Source organism: Antennarius striatus, chromosome 8 (assembly GCF_040054535.1).
Source record: "Antennarius striatus isolate MH-2024 chromosome 8, ASM4005453v1, whole genome shotgun sequence".
Classification (NCBI taxonomy): Eukaryota; Metazoa; Chordata; class Actinopteri; order Lophiiformes; family Antennariidae; genus Antennarius; species Antennarius striatus.
This window is the reverse complement of record NC_090783.1, coordinates 20,124,519-20,142,989: the sequence shown is the minus strand read 5'-3', so window position 1 is coordinate 20,142,989 and position 18,471 is coordinate 20,124,519. Positions and strand designations below refer to the sequence as shown.

Sequence of the window (18,471 nt, the reverse complement as noted above, 5' to 3'; positions counted from 1 at the left end):
TTTGTTCACATTATTATTAGGGTTATAGGATTGTGGTAGTACGGATTTTTGACATAACATGATGAAAAGGTAACAAGTAACTTTGGTATGTCATATTGCGGCTTATTCCCCATCCCAAAATGGAGCAGCAAAAAAAACAGGCTCAGGCTACCGTAGCAGTTAAAACAAATAATGTACAAAACTTTTTAAATGCACACAATGGTTATTACACTGCCCAAACGAATCAAAGCCTGACGAAAAAATGGATCAAGTTGAAAATTCTTCCTGATGTACATTGTGCAATTTGTTGAGAACAAAATTCTATGACGGTCTGTAGAAACTGCAAGTGGTACTAGGTAGAGTCTGCTGCACCAATACAATTGGAGGTCAACCCATTCCTTTGTGGGTTTTACATGTGTTCACTGAACCTGTTGTCATCTGTGAAGAGAATGTGGCTTTTACCACCTCATGCTCCAAGCATTCGCATCGTAAAAGAATCAGTGGGATCAAAACACAGCAGTTTTTTGTTGCCAAGAGCAAAAATTAGTGGCTAGACACACTAAAAATCACAAGTGGAGAAGGATTGGTAGGAGGAATCGGTTTTTTGGAGGGTTGACATGGAACTCCACTGACCCCACAGATAGCACGCTCTCCGTAGTACGAGACTTTCAAACGATCTGATGTTTGACATTGTTTACATGGCACAAACGACAGACTGAATGTGCCTTGCCTCCAGTTCATCGTGTCTTACCCTTGTATTAAGATGTCGTATCTGTGATCTCTGTGTTTACATATACATTGTTTTGTGTATTTGCAACCCTAAGCAAATATGGTTGGTCAAAAGCATAATTCTACAAGTGATAGTGGTAGTCAAAAGAAGCAGTTTTTTATAAGATACGGTGATAGAATTTATGGATGTACATACAGTATGAACGGTCACACATTACTGGAACGTACAGTAACATCTTAAGTTCATTTTCACTTAACGTTCGGCCGTTCGGAACGTAACTAAAACGGAAGTTGAGAAGCGTCTGTATTGTCAATGTCGACTGGATCACTAAGTAATGCGCAATACGTTTGGTTCTATTGAAGGTCTTTGTCATCTCTGAGGTTTGACTGTAACTTGTATCCATGGAGTACCATTTAAAAAATCAACCATACATTTGCTGTTGCCATTCTTTGTGACATCTCTGACACATTCTTGAATAAGACATGTTTTTCCTGTTTTGCAGCCCAGGCAGTTCCCTCGGCTCCACCAGCTCTTCCAGCTCCACCAGCTCTGCCAGCTGCCACTGCACCTCCAGCCCTACCAACCACATCTACTTCCATGGTTACACAAGCTCCCATCCTCCAACTAATCACTTCCACTTCTAATGGTGCCTCCACTTTGGCCACTGGCATCACGACACAGAGTCCTACAGGCACCCTTCTGCTGAAGACGGCTCCTGGAAGCAGTATGATGACTACGGGCCAGCCGCTGCTCATCCAGCTGCCTTTGTCCATGGCTAATGGCCAGGCTGGTACCCTAGTCAACATTCCAGTTTCCTCCCTGTCTGCAGCCACTTCACTCAACAAGGCCAAAACTACATCCTCTACCACCACGTTCATACTAAAGCCTGCTTCAGCAGTCTCCACGGCACCAGTCTCTGCTCCAGCTACTGCCGCTGTCCCAACGCTCCAGGCATCCACTGGCCAGATGTCTGTTGCTCGTGCTGTCTACCAGGGGGGAGCCGGGGGGATAACTACACCGAATGCAGGGGTTTCCATGACTACAGCCAGGACAGCTCAGTCTGTCTCTTTAGCAGGAGCTATGTCCTCAACCTCTTCACCTGCAACCTCTGGTCCTGCGGCAACAGGATCCACAGCTCCAGGACCGCCTCAAGGGACATCTCTGACATCTAAGACAGGTAAGGGGAAAAAACTGCCTGTTGCTTCAACTGACCGTGGGGGATAAAATGAGAAGAATGTGTAAGCACGCTCAAGTTAAATAGACACTTAATTTCAATAATAGAAACAACCTTTTAGCTATAAAACTTGAACAATAGAAGTTTAATATTTCATTAAAAGTAATCTGTGATTATCAGTATTGACTGAATGGAGCCATTTTATCATGGTACATTTTAGCCATATCATTAAGTCATTAAGTATTGAACATGTTTCACTGCACTCAGTGCCTTTTTAAAAAAAATCAATAAGTAAATGGAAAATTCAGTCATTCAGTCAGAACAGGATTTCAGGATTTGTCTTCATGTCATACTGTTCTTAATGTATGTTTAAGCAGTAGATCCACTTCTAGCTCTCAACGGGAGCAGACGTCTTCCTTCTGTATCCTCTTTCTAACTCAAACTCTCACTGACTCTAATTGACTCTCTGCAATAGTAAAATGATGAGGGGAAAAAGAAAAGCGGAGTATGAAAGCAAAAATGTGAAGAATAATACAAACTGGATCTTCTATGGAAAAGTTAAGGAGTGACCTCACAGAAGACTTTGAAGACAAGTTGGTAGAAAAGTTGGAAAAAAGATAAAACCGGTGCTAGATGCCATGGAAGAAATGAGGAACGAAATGAAGAAAATCCATCCATCTTCTATTCACCGCTTTATCTGCTATAGAGGGTCACGGAGAGCTGGAGCCTATCCCAGCTGGCTTAGGGTGTGAGGCGGGGCAAACTCTAGGCACAACGCCAGTGTGCTGCAGAGCCACACAGAGACAGACAACCATACACACTCACACTCACACAGGCAATTTGGAACAACCAATTAGTCTGAAGCGCATGTTTTTGGAAAATGCAGAAAGATATCGAAGAAAAAGACCGAAGAATTGTCGTCTTAGAACAGGGACAACTAAGGATGGATGATTTGGAACAAAGCAGTCATCAAAGTAATCATCACTGGCATCAAAATCAAGCCGAGGAATTACGCACATGCTGTGGCCAGGGGAGAGGGAACTGAACACAGCGCTGACACCAAGAATGTAGAGCATCAGGTGATTTCTCAACTGAGGGATCTGGAGATAACTACAGATCCGGACCAGATTGAAACATGTTATCCATTCCCATCTAGAGGTAGGAGACCACCTGCAATTTTGATAAAATTTGACAATCATGAATACAAAATTGCTCTTATGAAACAAGGCTTCAAACTGAAAGAAAAAAATTAGGGCTGTCAGTTTAACGCGTTAATTTGATTAATCAATTATGCTGCAAATTAACGCGCTATAAAAATTAACGCAATTAATCATGAGTGGCAAGTCAATGCGCAAGCATGTTAAATTTGCCCCATTGAGTGACCCGTAGGCTGCTATGGCACCTCACCTCGTACCTGTGACTCTAGTCAAGAGCAGGGTGAATGACAACAGAGATGGATGCGACACAGGAGAGCGAGGCAAGCCCATTCGGACCTTTGGGCAGAAAGTGTATTTATACGAGGAACAAAGATGGGACTATCAACAAAAACACAGTAATTTGTACCTTTTGTAAAAGAGAATTTTCATATCACCGAAGCAGCTCCAGCCTAACTTATCATTTAATTGCAAAACATGTCAGGTAACGTTCCTGTAACATTAGCTTACCCTTTTAAAAGAAATGCGTGTTGGCATCTTGCTATTGATGTTGCCTTATTTAGAGGCATGTTATACTATTCATTTTAATTGCTGTATTGAGTCAGCTTTAGCATTAATTTTGATTGAGAGTCTGCTTATGTGCCTATTTGAGACTCAACCATATTTTATTTCTAAATTTATTTATTTTTTGTATTTGTATTGCATTTTTGAGAAATGCACCTGGCCTAGTTGGTTTGCTGATGTGCTTGGCCTTTTTTCTTTGAATTTCATTTATGAAGCACATTTAACCAATAAAAATGTGGATTTCAAATCTTCTATTCTTGGTGTATTCTATTGATTAGTCATGCACTACAATTTGGTAATGTCCTAGAATTCAATTTCTTTATTTGGGGGCCTTCAGCAGGTATGAGATTAAAATGCAATTAATTAGATTAATTGCAAATCCTGTAATTAATTAGATTAATTTTCTTAGTCACCTGACAGCACTAGAAAAGATGTTTATAGTATTTTCCGCACTACAAGGCGCACCTAACAGCCTTTAATTTTCTCAAGAACTGACAGTGTGCCTTATAATCCAGTGGGTCTTATTTGTGAAAAAGTTTTGAAATAGGCCATTCATTGAAGGTGCACCTCATAATCACATGCGCCTTATAATCCAGTGCGTCTTATATATGAAAAGATTTAAAATAGACCATTCATTAAAGGTGCGCCTTATAGTCCAGTGCCCCTTATAGTGCGGAAAATACTGTAATGATAATGTAACTAAAAAGAATGCTGATATCGCTAAAATAGCTGGACTACTAAAGAAAAATGGGCTGATTGAGAGCACCTGGAAGAACAACTGTAGGATCTTCAACAAAACAAAGGGCCTTTCTCCGGAACAGATGAAAATGATGATCAGGAGTGCAGAAGAGTTGGTGAAATACAAGCCTAAAAGATGTACAATAGTTATTACACCAAAGATCTGTACAAGAGAGTCACTTCAATAGTGGGACCTATACACCAATTTCGAAAAACTAGAGTGCGGATTGCTTACAGACAGGCGTCGTCATAATTGCTGTACAATGGAACCAACCACACCACTTTGGACCCACCACCCGCAGGGCAGATCGATGGGGTTGGGTGTGCTGCCATGTTGGTTGCAGTGATGACAGAGTGTCACAACAGACCAGACCTGGGCGGCAAAAGCTGGCTTTGGGGACATGGAATGTCACCTCACTAGCGGGGCAGGAGCCGGAGCTTGTGTTGGAGGTGGAGCGTTACCAGTTGGATCTCGTGTGGCTTACCTCCACGCATAGCCTCGGTTCTGGATCCAAACTCCTGAATAGGGGACGGACCTTGTTTTACTCTGGAGTTGAGTCAGGCATGAGGCGCAAGGCAGGTGTGGGGATACTCACAAGCCCACGGCTAGTGCCGCTGTGTTGGAGCTTACCCCGGTGGATGAGAGGGTCATCTCCCTACGCTTTAAGGCTGTGGGAGGGAAAACTCTGACTGTTATTTGTGTGTATGCACCAAATATCAGCTCAGAGTAATTGGCATTCCTGCGGTTCCCAAATGGGGTCCTTGATTTGATCCCTGTAGGGGACTCCATTGTTCTCCTGGGGTACTTCAATGCACACGGTGGCAATTATGGAGACACTTGGAGGAGTGTGTTTTGGAGGAATGACCTCCCTGATCTAAACCTGAGCGGTGTTATGTTTTTGGACTTCTGTGCTAGTCAAGGATTGTTCATAACTAACACCATGTTTGAACACAAGGATGCTCATAAGTGTACCTGGTACCAGAGCACCGTGAGGTCAATGATCGATTTTGTGATCATATCATATGACCTTCGATCATGTGTTTTGGACACTCGGGTGTAGAGAGGGGCAGAGCTGTCAACTGAAGTGTCCGTTGGCCGAAGAAACCTTTGGATAGACCTGGTAAGCCCAAACGAGTAGTGCGGGTGAACTGGGAACGTCTGGAGGAGGACTGTCCGCGAGGCCTTCAATTCACACCTCCGAAGGAGCTCCTTGTGCATCCCTGTGGATACTGGGGGCATGGAACCTGAATGGTCGATGTTCAAAGCTTCCGTTGCTGAAGCTGCAGTTGAGAGCTGTGGTCTTAAGGTCTTGGGTACCTAAAGGGACGGTAACCCTCGGTGGACCCCGGTGGTCAGGGAAGCTGTCCAACTGAAGAAGGAGGCCTTCAGGGGCATGTTGTCCCTGGGGACTCCTGAAGCAGTCGCAGGGTACTGACAGGCCAAGAGGACTGCAGCCTAGGCTGTGATGGAGGCAAAACAGAGGGTGTGGGAGGAGTTCAGAGAGGCCATGGAGAAGGACTATCGGACGGCACCAAAGTTGTTCTGGAGGACTGTCTGACACCTCAGGAGGGGGAAACGGGGGACCATCCAAGCCGTATACAGCAAGGATGGGACACTGTTGACATTGATTGAGGAGGTTGTCGGTCTGTGGAAGGAACAGTTTCAGGAACTCCTGAATCCAACTGCCCCAGCTGACCCGTCCTCTGTTGCGGAGGCAGAGCTGGAGGATGATGGGGGATTCGAGTCAGTCTTTCTGGGCGAAGTCACCGAGGTAGTTAAACAACTTCAATGTGGCAAATCCCTGGGTGTTGATGAGATTCACCCAGAGCTGAAGGCTCTGGGTGTTGAGGGGCTGTCATGGATGACACACCTCTCTAACATTGCGTGGAAGTCTGGGACAGTGCCGAAAAAGTGGTTTCCTCTTTGTAAACAGGGGGATCAGAGGGTATGTGCCAACTACACCTGCATCACACTCCTCAGCCTCCCTGGGAAAGTTTACTCCAAGGTGCTGGAAAGGAAGGTCCAGCCGATTGTCGAACCTCAGATTGAGTAGAAAAAATGTGGGTTCCGTCCTGGTTGTGGAACAACGGACCAGCTTTTTACTCTTGCAGGGATCCTAGAAGTGGTTTGGGAGTATGCCCATCCAGTCTACATGTGTTTTGTGGACTTGGAGAAGGCGTACGATCGGATCCCCAGGGATATACTGCGGGAGGTACTACGGGAGTATGAGATGAGGGGACCTCTCCTCACGGCCATCCAATCCCTGTACGCCCAAAGTGAGAGCTGTGTTCGGGTTCTTGGCTGTAAGTCGAACTTGTTCCAAGTAGCTGTTGGCCTTCGCCAGGGCTACCTTTTATCATCAATTCTGTTTGCGATTGTCATGGAGAGGATATCAAGGCGTAGTTGTGGTGAGAAGGGGTTACAGTATGGTGGGCTGAGGATTGCATCACTGCTTTTTGCAGATGATGTGGTGATGTTTGCTTCATCGTCTGTGAGCTGCAGCGCTCACTGGTCCGGTTTGCAGCCGAGTGTGAAGCGGCAGGGATGAAGATCAGCACTTCAAATTTGAGGCCATGGTCCTCAGCAGGAAGCCGGTGGACTGCCTTCTCCGAGTGGGGAATGAGGTCCTTCCGCAAGTGAAGGAGTTTAAGTATTTTGGGGTCCTGTTCACGAGTGAGGGAGCAATGGAGCGTGAGATTGGATCGAGAATTGGGGCAGCAGGAGCGGTATTGCAGCTGCTTTACCGCACTGTTGTCACAAAGAGGGAGCTAAGCCGAGAAGCAAAGCTCTCCATCTACTGTTCAATCTTCCTACCCTCACCTATGGTCATGAGTGATTAGTCATGACCGAAAGAACGAGATCGCGGATACAAGCGGCGGAAATGGACTTTCTCAGGCGGATAGCTGATGTCTCCCTTAAAGATAAGGTGAGAAACACAGCTAGAGCCGCTGCTCCTTCGCATGGAAATGGATCAGCTGAGGTGGTTTGGGCATCTGGTGCAGATGCCTCCGGGGCCCCTGCCCAGGGAGGTGTTTGGCCGGCGAAAGGGAAGTTGGGGGGTCCTTGTTGAAGCTGCTGCCCCGATTCCGGATAATTGGTGGAAGATGGATGAATGAATGGAGCCAACCACAAAGATCTCAAGTCTGGGAAAATGTAGAACTGGTTCCGCTGGACAAAGCCGATTTTATTTTATAAGAAACTTATTTTCAGGCTCTGTTGCTCACACAGTAGAAAAGAGCTACACATTTTTAATTTGAAGGTGAAGTGTTTGCTGACGTACAGTAACAACACGTCATCAATGATGAGGCGTTACTGATCTGGAGAATGAAGCCGGTAGTGCTGCTGTGATGACGTCCTGAAATCCCGGCCTGTATCTCACAACGTAGACTTTGTTTTTTTCCAGTGACACTAATCCTCCTATGTAACTCACATACAAACACATATGTATATATTTATATAGACTACACTCTTACGATGTGGCTGTTGTGGACTGCTGTGGAGAATGAAGAGTTGAAAGGCACATGGTCCTGATGATATACCTGTGGAGATATGGAAGTGTCTAGGAGTGGTGGCAGTAGAGTTTCTGACTAGGTTGTTCAACAGGATCTTAGATAGTCAGAAGATACCTGAGGAATGGAGGAGAAGTGTGTTGGTGCTCATTTTAAGAACAAGGGAAATGTGCGGAGTTGTGGCAACTATAAAGGAATAAAGCTGATGAGCCATACAATGAAGTTAAGGGAAAGAGTAGTTGCAGCTAGACTAAGGGCAGAAGTGAGCATATATGAGCTGAAGTATGGTTTCTTGCCAAAAAAGAGTACTACAGATGGAGTATTTGCTTTGAGGATGTTGATAGAGAGGTACAGAGAAGGCCAGAGGGAATTGCATGGTGTTTTTGTAGATCTGGAGAAAGCTTATGATAGGGGGCCCAAAGAGGAACTGTGCTATTGCATGAGGAAGTCTGGAGTGGCAGAGAAGTATGTTAGAGCGGTGCAGGACATGTATGAGGACTGTAAGACAGTGGTGAGGTGTGCTGTAGGTGTGACAGAGGAGTTCAAGGTGGAGGTGGGACTGCATCAGGGATCAGCTCTGAGCCCCTTCTTGTTCTGTATGGTGATGGGCAGGCTGACAGACAAGGTTGGACAGGAATCTCCATGGATTAGGGTGTTTGCTGATTACATTGTGTTCTATAGTGCGAGCAGGGAACAGGTGGAGGAGAAGCTAGAGAGGTGGAGACAGTGTCACTGAGGAAAAGACAGGAGACAGAGCTGGAGGTAGCTGAGATGAAGATGCTGAGGTTCTCTTTGGGAGTGACCAGGATGGATAGGATCAGGAATGAGTACATCAGAGGGACAGCACATGTTAGAGGTTTTTGAGATAGTCAGAGAGGCCAGACTGAAATGGTTTGGATATGTCCAGAGGAGAGATAGTGAATATATTGGTAGTAGGATGATGAGTTTTCAACTGCCAGTTTGAGGAAGACCAAAAGGTTTATCGATGTAGTGAAAGAAGACATGAAGGTAGTCGGTGTGAGAGAAGAGGATGCAGAAGATGACCCCTGAAGGGAAAAGCTGAAAGGAAAAAGAGATATATGCATGAACATGTAATCTACGTATATCTCTTATTGCTTTATTGAACCCTGCAAGGACCAATGATCATAAAACAATTTCCTATAATATATACAGTATAGCAAGTATACAGTATAGCAAGCAAGGATTAACACATTGAGTTAGATTATATTCATAAAATAAACGTCATAGCGCTGTTTTCTGGGGTTATCAACCATTGTGTGGTTGCAGTACAGTCACCTTGCCAAAGAGGGCGTCCACGTTCCCAATGAATAGGGCGCCGAGTAGTGACAGTTTGCGGCACAAACGGTCCGGAGCCCAATGGGGCACCATTCAGACATCACTACTCTGTAGCAGTGGTGAGCTTGCTGACACCAGGTGTGTTAATTGGAAAGTTGCAGCAGAAGTGGATAATAGACAACAGGAGTGGGACAGTAAAAGTGGCTCAAAATGAAAGGTTCATACAAAAATCTGTAAAAACTATGTGGAGTCATATGTAACCCCACATTTGCATCTAAGGGTCAAACAGTTATTCATCGTTATTAATAAAATCATTAAAATGATCAGTTTTATTTTTTATATTGTAGTATTGGCAAACCTCAATCCTTGCATACAGCTTCTACCGTATACAGTGCGCCCTCGTGCATTCGCGCATCAAAAGCTCGCGACTTCACCTCATTGCAGATTATTGGTAGGCAGTCGTGTGAATACCGTAGGTGCATTCTATTGGCTGACAGCATCCGAAAGTGCGCTTGGTTCTGTGAGTCTCAGACTTTCGTGAGACACAAAAGTGCTTTAAACAGCCAATAGGATTGTGGGAAAAGGTAATACAGATATAAGGTGGTTTAATATTAGTATGGGGAGGGTCATAAACGTTTAAAGTACCATAAATAATAAGATAAATAGTTCCTCTATCGCAGAATTCATTAATCGCGTGTGGTTCCTGGAAGGCATTAACTGCAAAGAACGAGGGGGCACTGTAGTCTGTTATTACTTTTGGGATGCATAAAGGTCATGTTGAGAGATGCACTCATTTTTTTAAAGTGATGCACTACTTTCTTGAGGTAAAATGAACTCTGGTGATGTGTTTTCTACATTTCCACTTTTTTTTTTCCTCAGAAAACCAAGCTACAGGATCTAGTCCTTCCAAAGTGGTTGCTTCAGCTGCACGACCCAAGGGCTCTGTCATCGATCTCACTGAAGATGATGATGATGTGCAAGGTTAGAATGTGATGCACTTCTTTTTTTACTCCCAGATTTAATTTGAAAAAAAAAAACCAAAGAAGAAGTTGCGATTAGTTTTCTATTCCACACTTCATTATAAAGAAGTCTTACATCTAAATTTTTTGTTGTTTGTGATTTCACAGTTACAGGAGTGAAGAATGCCACTGTTGCTACTTCTTCACCAATCCAGCGTTCTCATCCAGTTGTCAGCATTTCCAGCAGTAAGACCACCACGTTTTATATTTTGTGAATGAAAGGGTAATTTTCTGCATCCATGTAATACTCTGACGAACTAACATATTTATTCCAGCTATGACTTAAAAAAAATAATTTATAATTCAGTCTAAATTAAATTAAAATTGAAGAAAATATAATTGCAGCAGTAAAATGTCTGTTTTGTCCCACTTGTAACTGCTACTTTCATATTTGTCTTGTTGCTTTTTCCACAGGTACAGGGCCATGGTCTTCGCCACAAAATAATCCAAATGCCACTGGCAATCCTCAATTGACAGTCCACCACCGCCCCCCATTGGTTAGTATTCAAAACTACATTCTGAATTATTTAAAAAAATATATAAAATGGATCAGATATTTGGTCATAAAAATAGACTTGACCATTTTTTTCATTTGACTGAAGAGATATCACAGAACACTTTTCTTGTCTCGATGATTCAGAACAAAGCAGCAGATCAGAAACATATTTTGGCCATAAATCAATCACTGTTTTAAACATTGAAATAAGAATTTAAAAATTGACTCTTTGAAAAACCAAATAATAGTTTATTGATCTGATAACTATACTGATATGATTCAGCTCCTAGGCCTCGGTAAAGACTTGACTTGCAGTCCTTTGAATTACGTGCAGCTGTCTGATTGATTTTTTTGGTGATGCCAGTGAACACACCATTAGAGAGGTTGAGGCAACTGAAAATCCCGCTGAGAAATCAGTCCTTCAATCCTCAACTGTTCTTAAGGTGTTGGTTGTCTCAATAGATTTCTGACTGTAAAGTTTCCAAATGGCTGCTGTTTAGATGCTGAGAATGTGTTATGTCCTGCAACATTCAGCCTCGCACCTATCAACAGTTAACAAGCAATAACAAGTGGAACTTCACTAACTTTTTAAACTGTGTTTAACTGTCTTATACTTGGTGTCTTTTGAATTACACAATAAATAGTTGTTGTCATCATTCTTTCCCTGTTGTGCTTCAAGAAGTAACGACTATTTTTTTATAGGACTCTCCATTGAAATCCCGTCCTGTAACCACTAGTACAGCAGCTCGAGGCTCCAGCGTGGCATTGCCTCCTCTCCCAGCTTCACCCGCTGCTCCCCGCTTATCACCAGAAGCTGAGCGGACGTCACCTCCTCAGCAACCTCAGCTAAAGCTTGTACCAAGTCAGACTGGAATAGTGCTGTCCTGGTGTGTGGCAGAGACTGATCGGACCTGTGCGCCTGTAGACAGCTACCACCTCTATGCCTTCCATCAAGACAACTCTAGCAGTAATGCAGCGCAGCAGCACTGGAAGAAGATTGGCGAGGTGAAGGCCCTTCCATTGCCTATGGCCTGTACACTCACCCAGTTCCAGTCTGGCTCCACTTACCATTTTGCAGTTCGAGCCAAAGATATCTATGGGCGGTTTGGCTCCTTCTGTGAACCGCAGTGCACAAATGTAATCAGTTCTAACTCTAACTGAACATTTAAGGAATGTAAAAGTGTTTTTTACATTTCAAAGTTCATTATTTCCATTGTCTTTCTTTTTTGTGTCGGGATTTCAGATATCATTTGTTCAACAGTTAGTGTCTGTAAATATCTTTCTGTATATCAACAGGACTGAATTGGAGAAATGATGCAGCAAATGATTAGCTTTGTCTGGTTAATGTATTTAATGTATTTTTTGTGGCTTTAGCTGCTGTACAAATTGAATTACTTTGCCCTATACTGAGTCAGATTTTTCTGTTCTTGACTCCTATGACTCTGACCTGCTGGTCATGCGTTACTTGTGGATACATGACGGGATCATCAATATAAACAACGTTGCACAGAAAAGTATGTGTGTTATAAAGTGAATGATAACTTTTGTATATTTTGTCTGGCAACCAGACTTTAACAAACACAATAAAAGGTTTTATCAAAGGCTTGGCTTACTCATTTGTTTTTATGTTCTTTATTTCAGCATAATGTTCATAATTGCTCTTGCAGATACACAGTCTGACACACTCTTTTTAACAAATTTTCAACAGAGAGAGTGGAAAGTTTTCAATAAGATACAGAGCTCTATTCCCATGTTGTAAGAATGCATATCCAATGCTTGCACAGAGGACTGTTGGATGATTTATCCTTTATATAGTTATCTATGTAATTGAAGTGATCTGCTGCAGCTTTATATTTGTTGGTAGTCTTAACTTTTTTAGCTATCAGCCAATAATGAACAAAATGATCACACAAATTAAAGGATTATTATTGCACATGTGTGATTTTAAGAACTTTAAATTGAATTTAAATTGAAATGTGCTTTTCATACTGATCCAGAGTATTCTAAATATGCTCAGTGGATGGTGAATGACCTGGTAAAATAAAGTTTTGTTGAGACCTTGAGGTCTGTTTATTCATTTTCTACAGCTTCATCCACTGTGCGGGGAGCTGGAGCTTATCCCAGCTGACTGAGGGCGTGAGGTTAGGGAAATTCTGGGTGTGACGCATGTGCATTGCGACCTTGAGGTCTGTGTATTTTTGTATTCAACATCTCCCCACCTATATATTTGAATAAGCTCACTTAAAAAAGTCACGCTGTTACTCTTCCAGCGTCTACCCGGAAGTTTGGGCTGCTAGCCGAGTTGGATCTGGTCATCACATTTGTCCATTTCTCTCACTTTCGGAGGCGTTTTGGCTTCATCAAACATTGCGGTTTATATTAGTTGATATATTAGTAGAACTCAGGTTGTCTATGGGGAACTCCGATGCTTTATTCACCAGGACCGAACTCACGAAGCCGGCGTCTCCCCGGTTGGCCGCACCGTAACGCCGAAGCGGCCTTCCTCTTCGCGTTTGTCCGTCCCACACACACAGCCGTTACGGCTTTGTCGAACACAGTGGTTTGTTTTCTTGTGATGGTGTAGGAAATAAAGAAAACAAACCAAATCTGATATTATTGTTATCGTGGAATTTCCACGGGTGCCCGCTAGTGCCCACGGGTGCCCGCTGCCAGGGGCAGCAGTGGCTCAGCGGTAGAGCAGACGTCGGCGGCTCGAGTCCCGCTCCCACCAGGACATCCTCTGGAGTGTGAGCTGATGGTGGGAGGTGTTAGCTCACCTCCCAGCCACTGCCGAGGCGCCCCTGAGCAAGGCGCTGTCCCCCCTACAAGCTGCTCACTTGGGGCGCGATCTCTCATGCACGACCCGTCACTCTGCCTCCCCCTACTGTTTGATGTTACTAATTGCATGCCTGCAGGCCCCAAGTGTGTTGTGTTTCAGGGGCCTGCATACAACTATGTGTGTGTGCATGATCTAACACATATGTAACTGTAGCGTGGCATGAGAAAGACAATTTCCCTGTACGGGACAATAAAGTGGACTTTCTTCTTTTTCTTATCTTCTTCTAGTATATTTGAATAACCTCACTTGAAATCCTCACGGTGTCACGTTTTAACTTCACCCACTACCTGTCAATCAAGCGCCCAACCAATCCGTCGAAGACTCATTGATAAAAATTTTAATTTAATTTAGCATACTTCAGTAATCCCCGAAGGGAAATTAATAGCACACTCTAGTTTGAACAAACACATCCGTATACAGTATGTTAGTATGTACAGGCCCCTGTAATGCACACAGACACACACAAGGGGGCCTGTGGGCATGCAGGGGGAGGTAGAGTGGTTGGCAGCCCCTTTGTGGAGCGTTCCAAATGAGCAACTTGTGAAAGATGACAGCGCCTTACTCAAGGGCACCTCGGCAGTGCTCTGGAGGTGATTTCACACAACTGGGGGAGCAATGAATAGCAATGAAATTGCTATTAATAAAAACACCTTAGAGAAAACACATAGGAAAATAATCTGATGTAGGTTCTGAAGAAAGTCATCTAGACAGAAGAACAGATGAGGACCTTGGGATCTGAGGTGGTAGGCTACAGACCTCCTTGCTTCTTGGCCCCCCTGCAAACCAGGAAGGGTCCACACCTGTTAGGGTCCATGACATGCCCCTTACTGTATTTACTCAGGCCAACCCCAAATGCCACAATGACTCTGAGAACTTTAATGCAAACATTTCTCACATTCCCCCCTTTTGACACAAAGTGTCAACACAACAATCAAATCCACATTGTGTCAACTTTTTCAAAAGTCATTAATTCATGTTATTCATGTTAGATCCGATTTTAAGGTACTTCTATTGACATATAAAAGCATTAATGGGCTTGCTCCAACCTACTTGTCTAATCTGGTTAAACCTTACACTCCGATTAGGGCTCTCCGCTCTCAGAATACAGGTCTCTTGTGTGTTCCCAGGGTTAAAAAGAAGTCAGCTTGCCAGAGGGCCTCCTCCTGTCGTGCCCTTTTCCTGTGGAATGATCTCCCTATAGATATTAGAAAGTCTGAATCCATAGATATCTTTAAATCTAGACTCAAAACGTATCTGTTGTCCCTAACATATAACTAATAGAGGGGGGGCAGTCTCAATGTTTAGGTTTAGCCTAATCCTGCCGATGAGCCGTAGGATTTCTTAGTTAGGCCCCTGCCTCCCATTAATCCTCTGCCATTCTGGTCCCTCTAGCACCACTCTCGCCCTGTTCTCTCTATCTCTCTCCCTCCCTCTCCTGTTCTCTCTCTCAGGCCTTTGTGTGGTGGATCATCGGCAATCGGCTACCTCTGTCTGCTTCCTTGGCTGGCGATATCAAAAGCTACACAATGGTCCTGTTTCACCATCCACTAGAGGGGTCTGGTTTCGTCTCATTTGGTTCGGCTGTGGTTTTTGGGTTTGGGCAGGGGTAATCTTACACTGTAACTTTTTTGAGAACAATGACTTAGGCATTGTTTGGTCTGTCCTCAGAGTGGTGGATCCTCGGCAATCGGTGACCTCTGTATGCTTCATCGGCTGATCATGACTCGCTCTACTGGATGGACCTGTGTGCCTCTGTCATACATTTATTATTGTTATTGTTACTGTGTTGTTAATCTGTACATGCAATATCTATTGCTTCGTCTGTCCACTCCTGGAAGAGGGGTACCTCCCCTGCAGTCTTCCTGGGGTTTCTGCCATCCATTTTTTCCCCTGTTAAGGGGTTTTGGGGGGAGTTGTTCCTTATCCGATGTGAGGGTCGTACTGCTTGCAGTGCACAAAGGTCAGAGGGATATCGTTCATGTGCAGATTGTAAAACCCTTTGAGACATTGTTTGTGAATCTGGGCTATATAAGAATAAACTTGAAACTTGAAAACTTAATATGTCTGGAGTTCCCTGAAGTCCGTTGTCATGTGTACTTCCTTGCCATCGGTTGTTTGCCATCGTTTGGGGTGTGTAAATAATCCGGATGTTCAAAACCCCTATCTGTTCCAGACTAGCTGTCAATTTGTCAATGAGCTGCAGTTAATTTCTGGACAATGATGATAGTGGTGACCAACCTCTGACGAAGATTGCAGCCAAACTCTTTCAATAAACACCCTTCACAACTCCTCCTGAGCTGGGATGTCTCATTTTGACTCTGTGGATCTGGTATGGACCTGTCCAGCTGGGATGACACCAGTATTTTCCTTGAAGGTTCTCGATCACTACCCATTCATTCACCAGACTGGATGTTGTGGGGTTGTTATGTTTCACGCTCATTAAGGACAGCTATCAACCTAGACAAGATACTCTGAAGACATTGTTAAGTACATTTGACGTGAGGAACACACATTGGAAGGATGTCTTCTGAGACCCTCGACAAAGAAAACAAAAGCCAGATTTGTTAGATGGTCGATTAGTGTAAGAGACAATGGATTACATGTAGGGAGCATGCAACACAAACATTATGCTAGCATTAGGTGGAGCAGTGGTGTTTTTTGTTGAAAAAAATCAGAGTTGACGGCATGCAGAAAATGAACGACAACAAAATAGAAAATCACGTCAAAAACTAAAACTAAAAAGTAGACTTTTCAAAACTTGCTTGACAGACAACCACGCACACACACACACACACACACACACACACACACACACACACACACACACACACACACACACACACACACACACACACACACACACACACACACACACACACACACACACACACACACACACATACACTAAGGGCAATTTAGGACTGGCCAATTAACCTGAAGTGCATGTTTTTGGAAGTGGGAGGATGCCGGACAAAACCCACGCAGACATGGAAGAACAAGAAAACTCCGTACAGAGCGGAACTCGAACCCGGACCTGCCTTGTTGTGCGGCGACAGTGCTACCCACTGCACCTTCGTGCCGCCCCTATGAACAAATAATTTCCATGAATTTTAATTTCTTAATTTTCTGTCTTTTAATGCAATGTTTGTAATTTTGCAGGAATGACTGGTATTGTGAGCTCATTTGACAAAAATATAATGTAAAAAATGTCCTTTCCATAATTATGGGATGATTCTTGGGCGCATCAATGAGGACCATCACACAGATCTCCTACCTAGATCAAGAACATCAGCAATTTTGTAACAATAAGTCCTGCTGCAGAAGTTCCTAAAAGGTGGTTTACTTAGCTGGTTTCTGTAGCAAGTAGTTGCTAATCTAATAATTTGGTTGTGCATCGGTATAAAACACATTAATTCTATGATCTGAACCAGAAATGTAATTCAATTAGGAAATTAGTGATGCTATCATTTCGACTAATACTAATGCTAATTTTTTCATTGCAAAAGGTTGCAGAAAGTTGTCCTTTTAAGAGTGACTGCAAGACTTTTATAATGATGATGATGAAGATGATGATGATGATGATGATGATGATGATGATGATGATGATGATTACTAATACTACTACTGTTATGTATTCACAACCATTTTTAAAAAAAAAAAGTGCGTTAGCTGGAGCTGTGCCAAAATTTAACATAAATGTATAAATAATAAATATTTTACTACATTTTAGGGCTTAAGTTGATAATTATTTAGTAAGTAATCTCTGCTCACCTTCATTCAACATTACTCTACAGTATATCTAATAGCATTCTAACAATAGAGGGAGCCATTGCTTATTTTTAAACACATACGGTGTATGCGTCTATGGCAACAATTTTCTGGACAATTGTTGCAGCAGCTCTTCTATTCTCCAGCATCTATCTAACTCACAATCCTATAGAGGGACCCACCACCACATCTCTTCTCCTCTGACTGTCTGTCTGTCTGTCTCTTGAGGATGGGGGAGGAGAGCAAATTAGTGCATTTTGAGTTGTGCTCTGTGCTCCATGCCAGCCAGAGGTGCGCTTCATTCCTCCCTGTATCTCTGGGCAGCAGCACTCCACCCTGCAGGCAGCCTGAGTGCCATGCCTAACAGTCGTGTTGGCAGAAGGTTACAGCTCATCTGAGGGGAAGGTAGCAGCTCATTTTGAGGAGAGAAGATAAAAGAAGACTGACCAGTTGCAGAGGGGAGGGGGGGATATAACTGACAGCCCCCTCGCCACACTAAACAGAGCAAAAACGGAAGGCTTTGGAGTATTCAATTTTTTCTTTCGTTTTATATTTTTCTTATTCCTCATCGTGGTGCTGGGAGGTGCTTCATCTTTTCATATAGTCTCTCTCCCCATCATTTGCCTCCTCATCTATTTTTCCATCTACTTGGTATATAATTTCCTCTATTTATGAGTGAGTGAAAGGACAGAGGAGAGAGGAATTTTGTACTAATTTCTGTCCTTTCTATTCATTCTTCCCTCCCCTTTACCAAACCATATCATACCTGTCAGTCCATCCTTGCCATTTCATTTCTATCAGTTGCCATCATTTCATTCTTCCTCATACTTTGCCTCTTTCTGTTTCTGAGGTCTGATGTTATTTCAGCTTGGACAATTTTTTTTTTAACGACAGCTAAAAGAGCTCCTCACGACCTCACGAATGACACTTTTTTTCCTTTTTCCTTCTCCTTTGGTCCCTCCACACCCATATTCTTTGCATTACACTCTTGTGGGATTCTTAAATGTTATTCTAGGTAGGTTAAATATTGTTTAGTGTCTGTCTATCTGTCTGTCTGTGTGTATTTGTGTGTGCTTTACGTATACATAAAACACACACATGCACTCGCACATTAAGCTATGCTTATAGGTAACAACAAATAGCAGCGTTCACTAAAACGATATTGGTCGGATTTTGCACACTTCGTCACTCCTACGTCCTCATC

At 43.3% G+C, this 18,471-nt stretch overlaps 1 protein-coding gene across 4 annotated transcripts in view; it reads left to right on the top strand.

Annotated features, from left to right (window-relative positions):
- Positions 1-12,263, top strand: part of atf7ip (activating transcription factor 7 interacting protein) — a 45,882-nt gene extending 33,619 nt beyond the window's left edge. For all 4 annotated transcript variants that reach the window (XM_068321279.1, XM_068321280.1, XM_068321278.1 and 1 more), the window contains exons 9-13: positions 1,212-1,886; positions 10,025-10,126; positions 10,273-10,350; positions 10,579-10,661; positions 11,363-12,263. In XM_068321279.1, the coding sequence (XP_068177380.1) occupies positions 1,212-1,886; positions 10,025-10,126; positions 10,273-10,350; positions 10,579-10,661; positions 11,363-11,821 (1,397 nt within the window). In that variant the 3' untranslated portion in view covers positions 11,822-12,263. The remainder of the gene's footprint in view (positions 1-1,211; positions 1,887-10,024; positions 10,127-10,272; positions 10,351-10,578; positions 10,662-11,362) is intronic.
- The last annotated feature ends 6,208 nt before the right edge of the window (positions 12,264-18,471 follow it).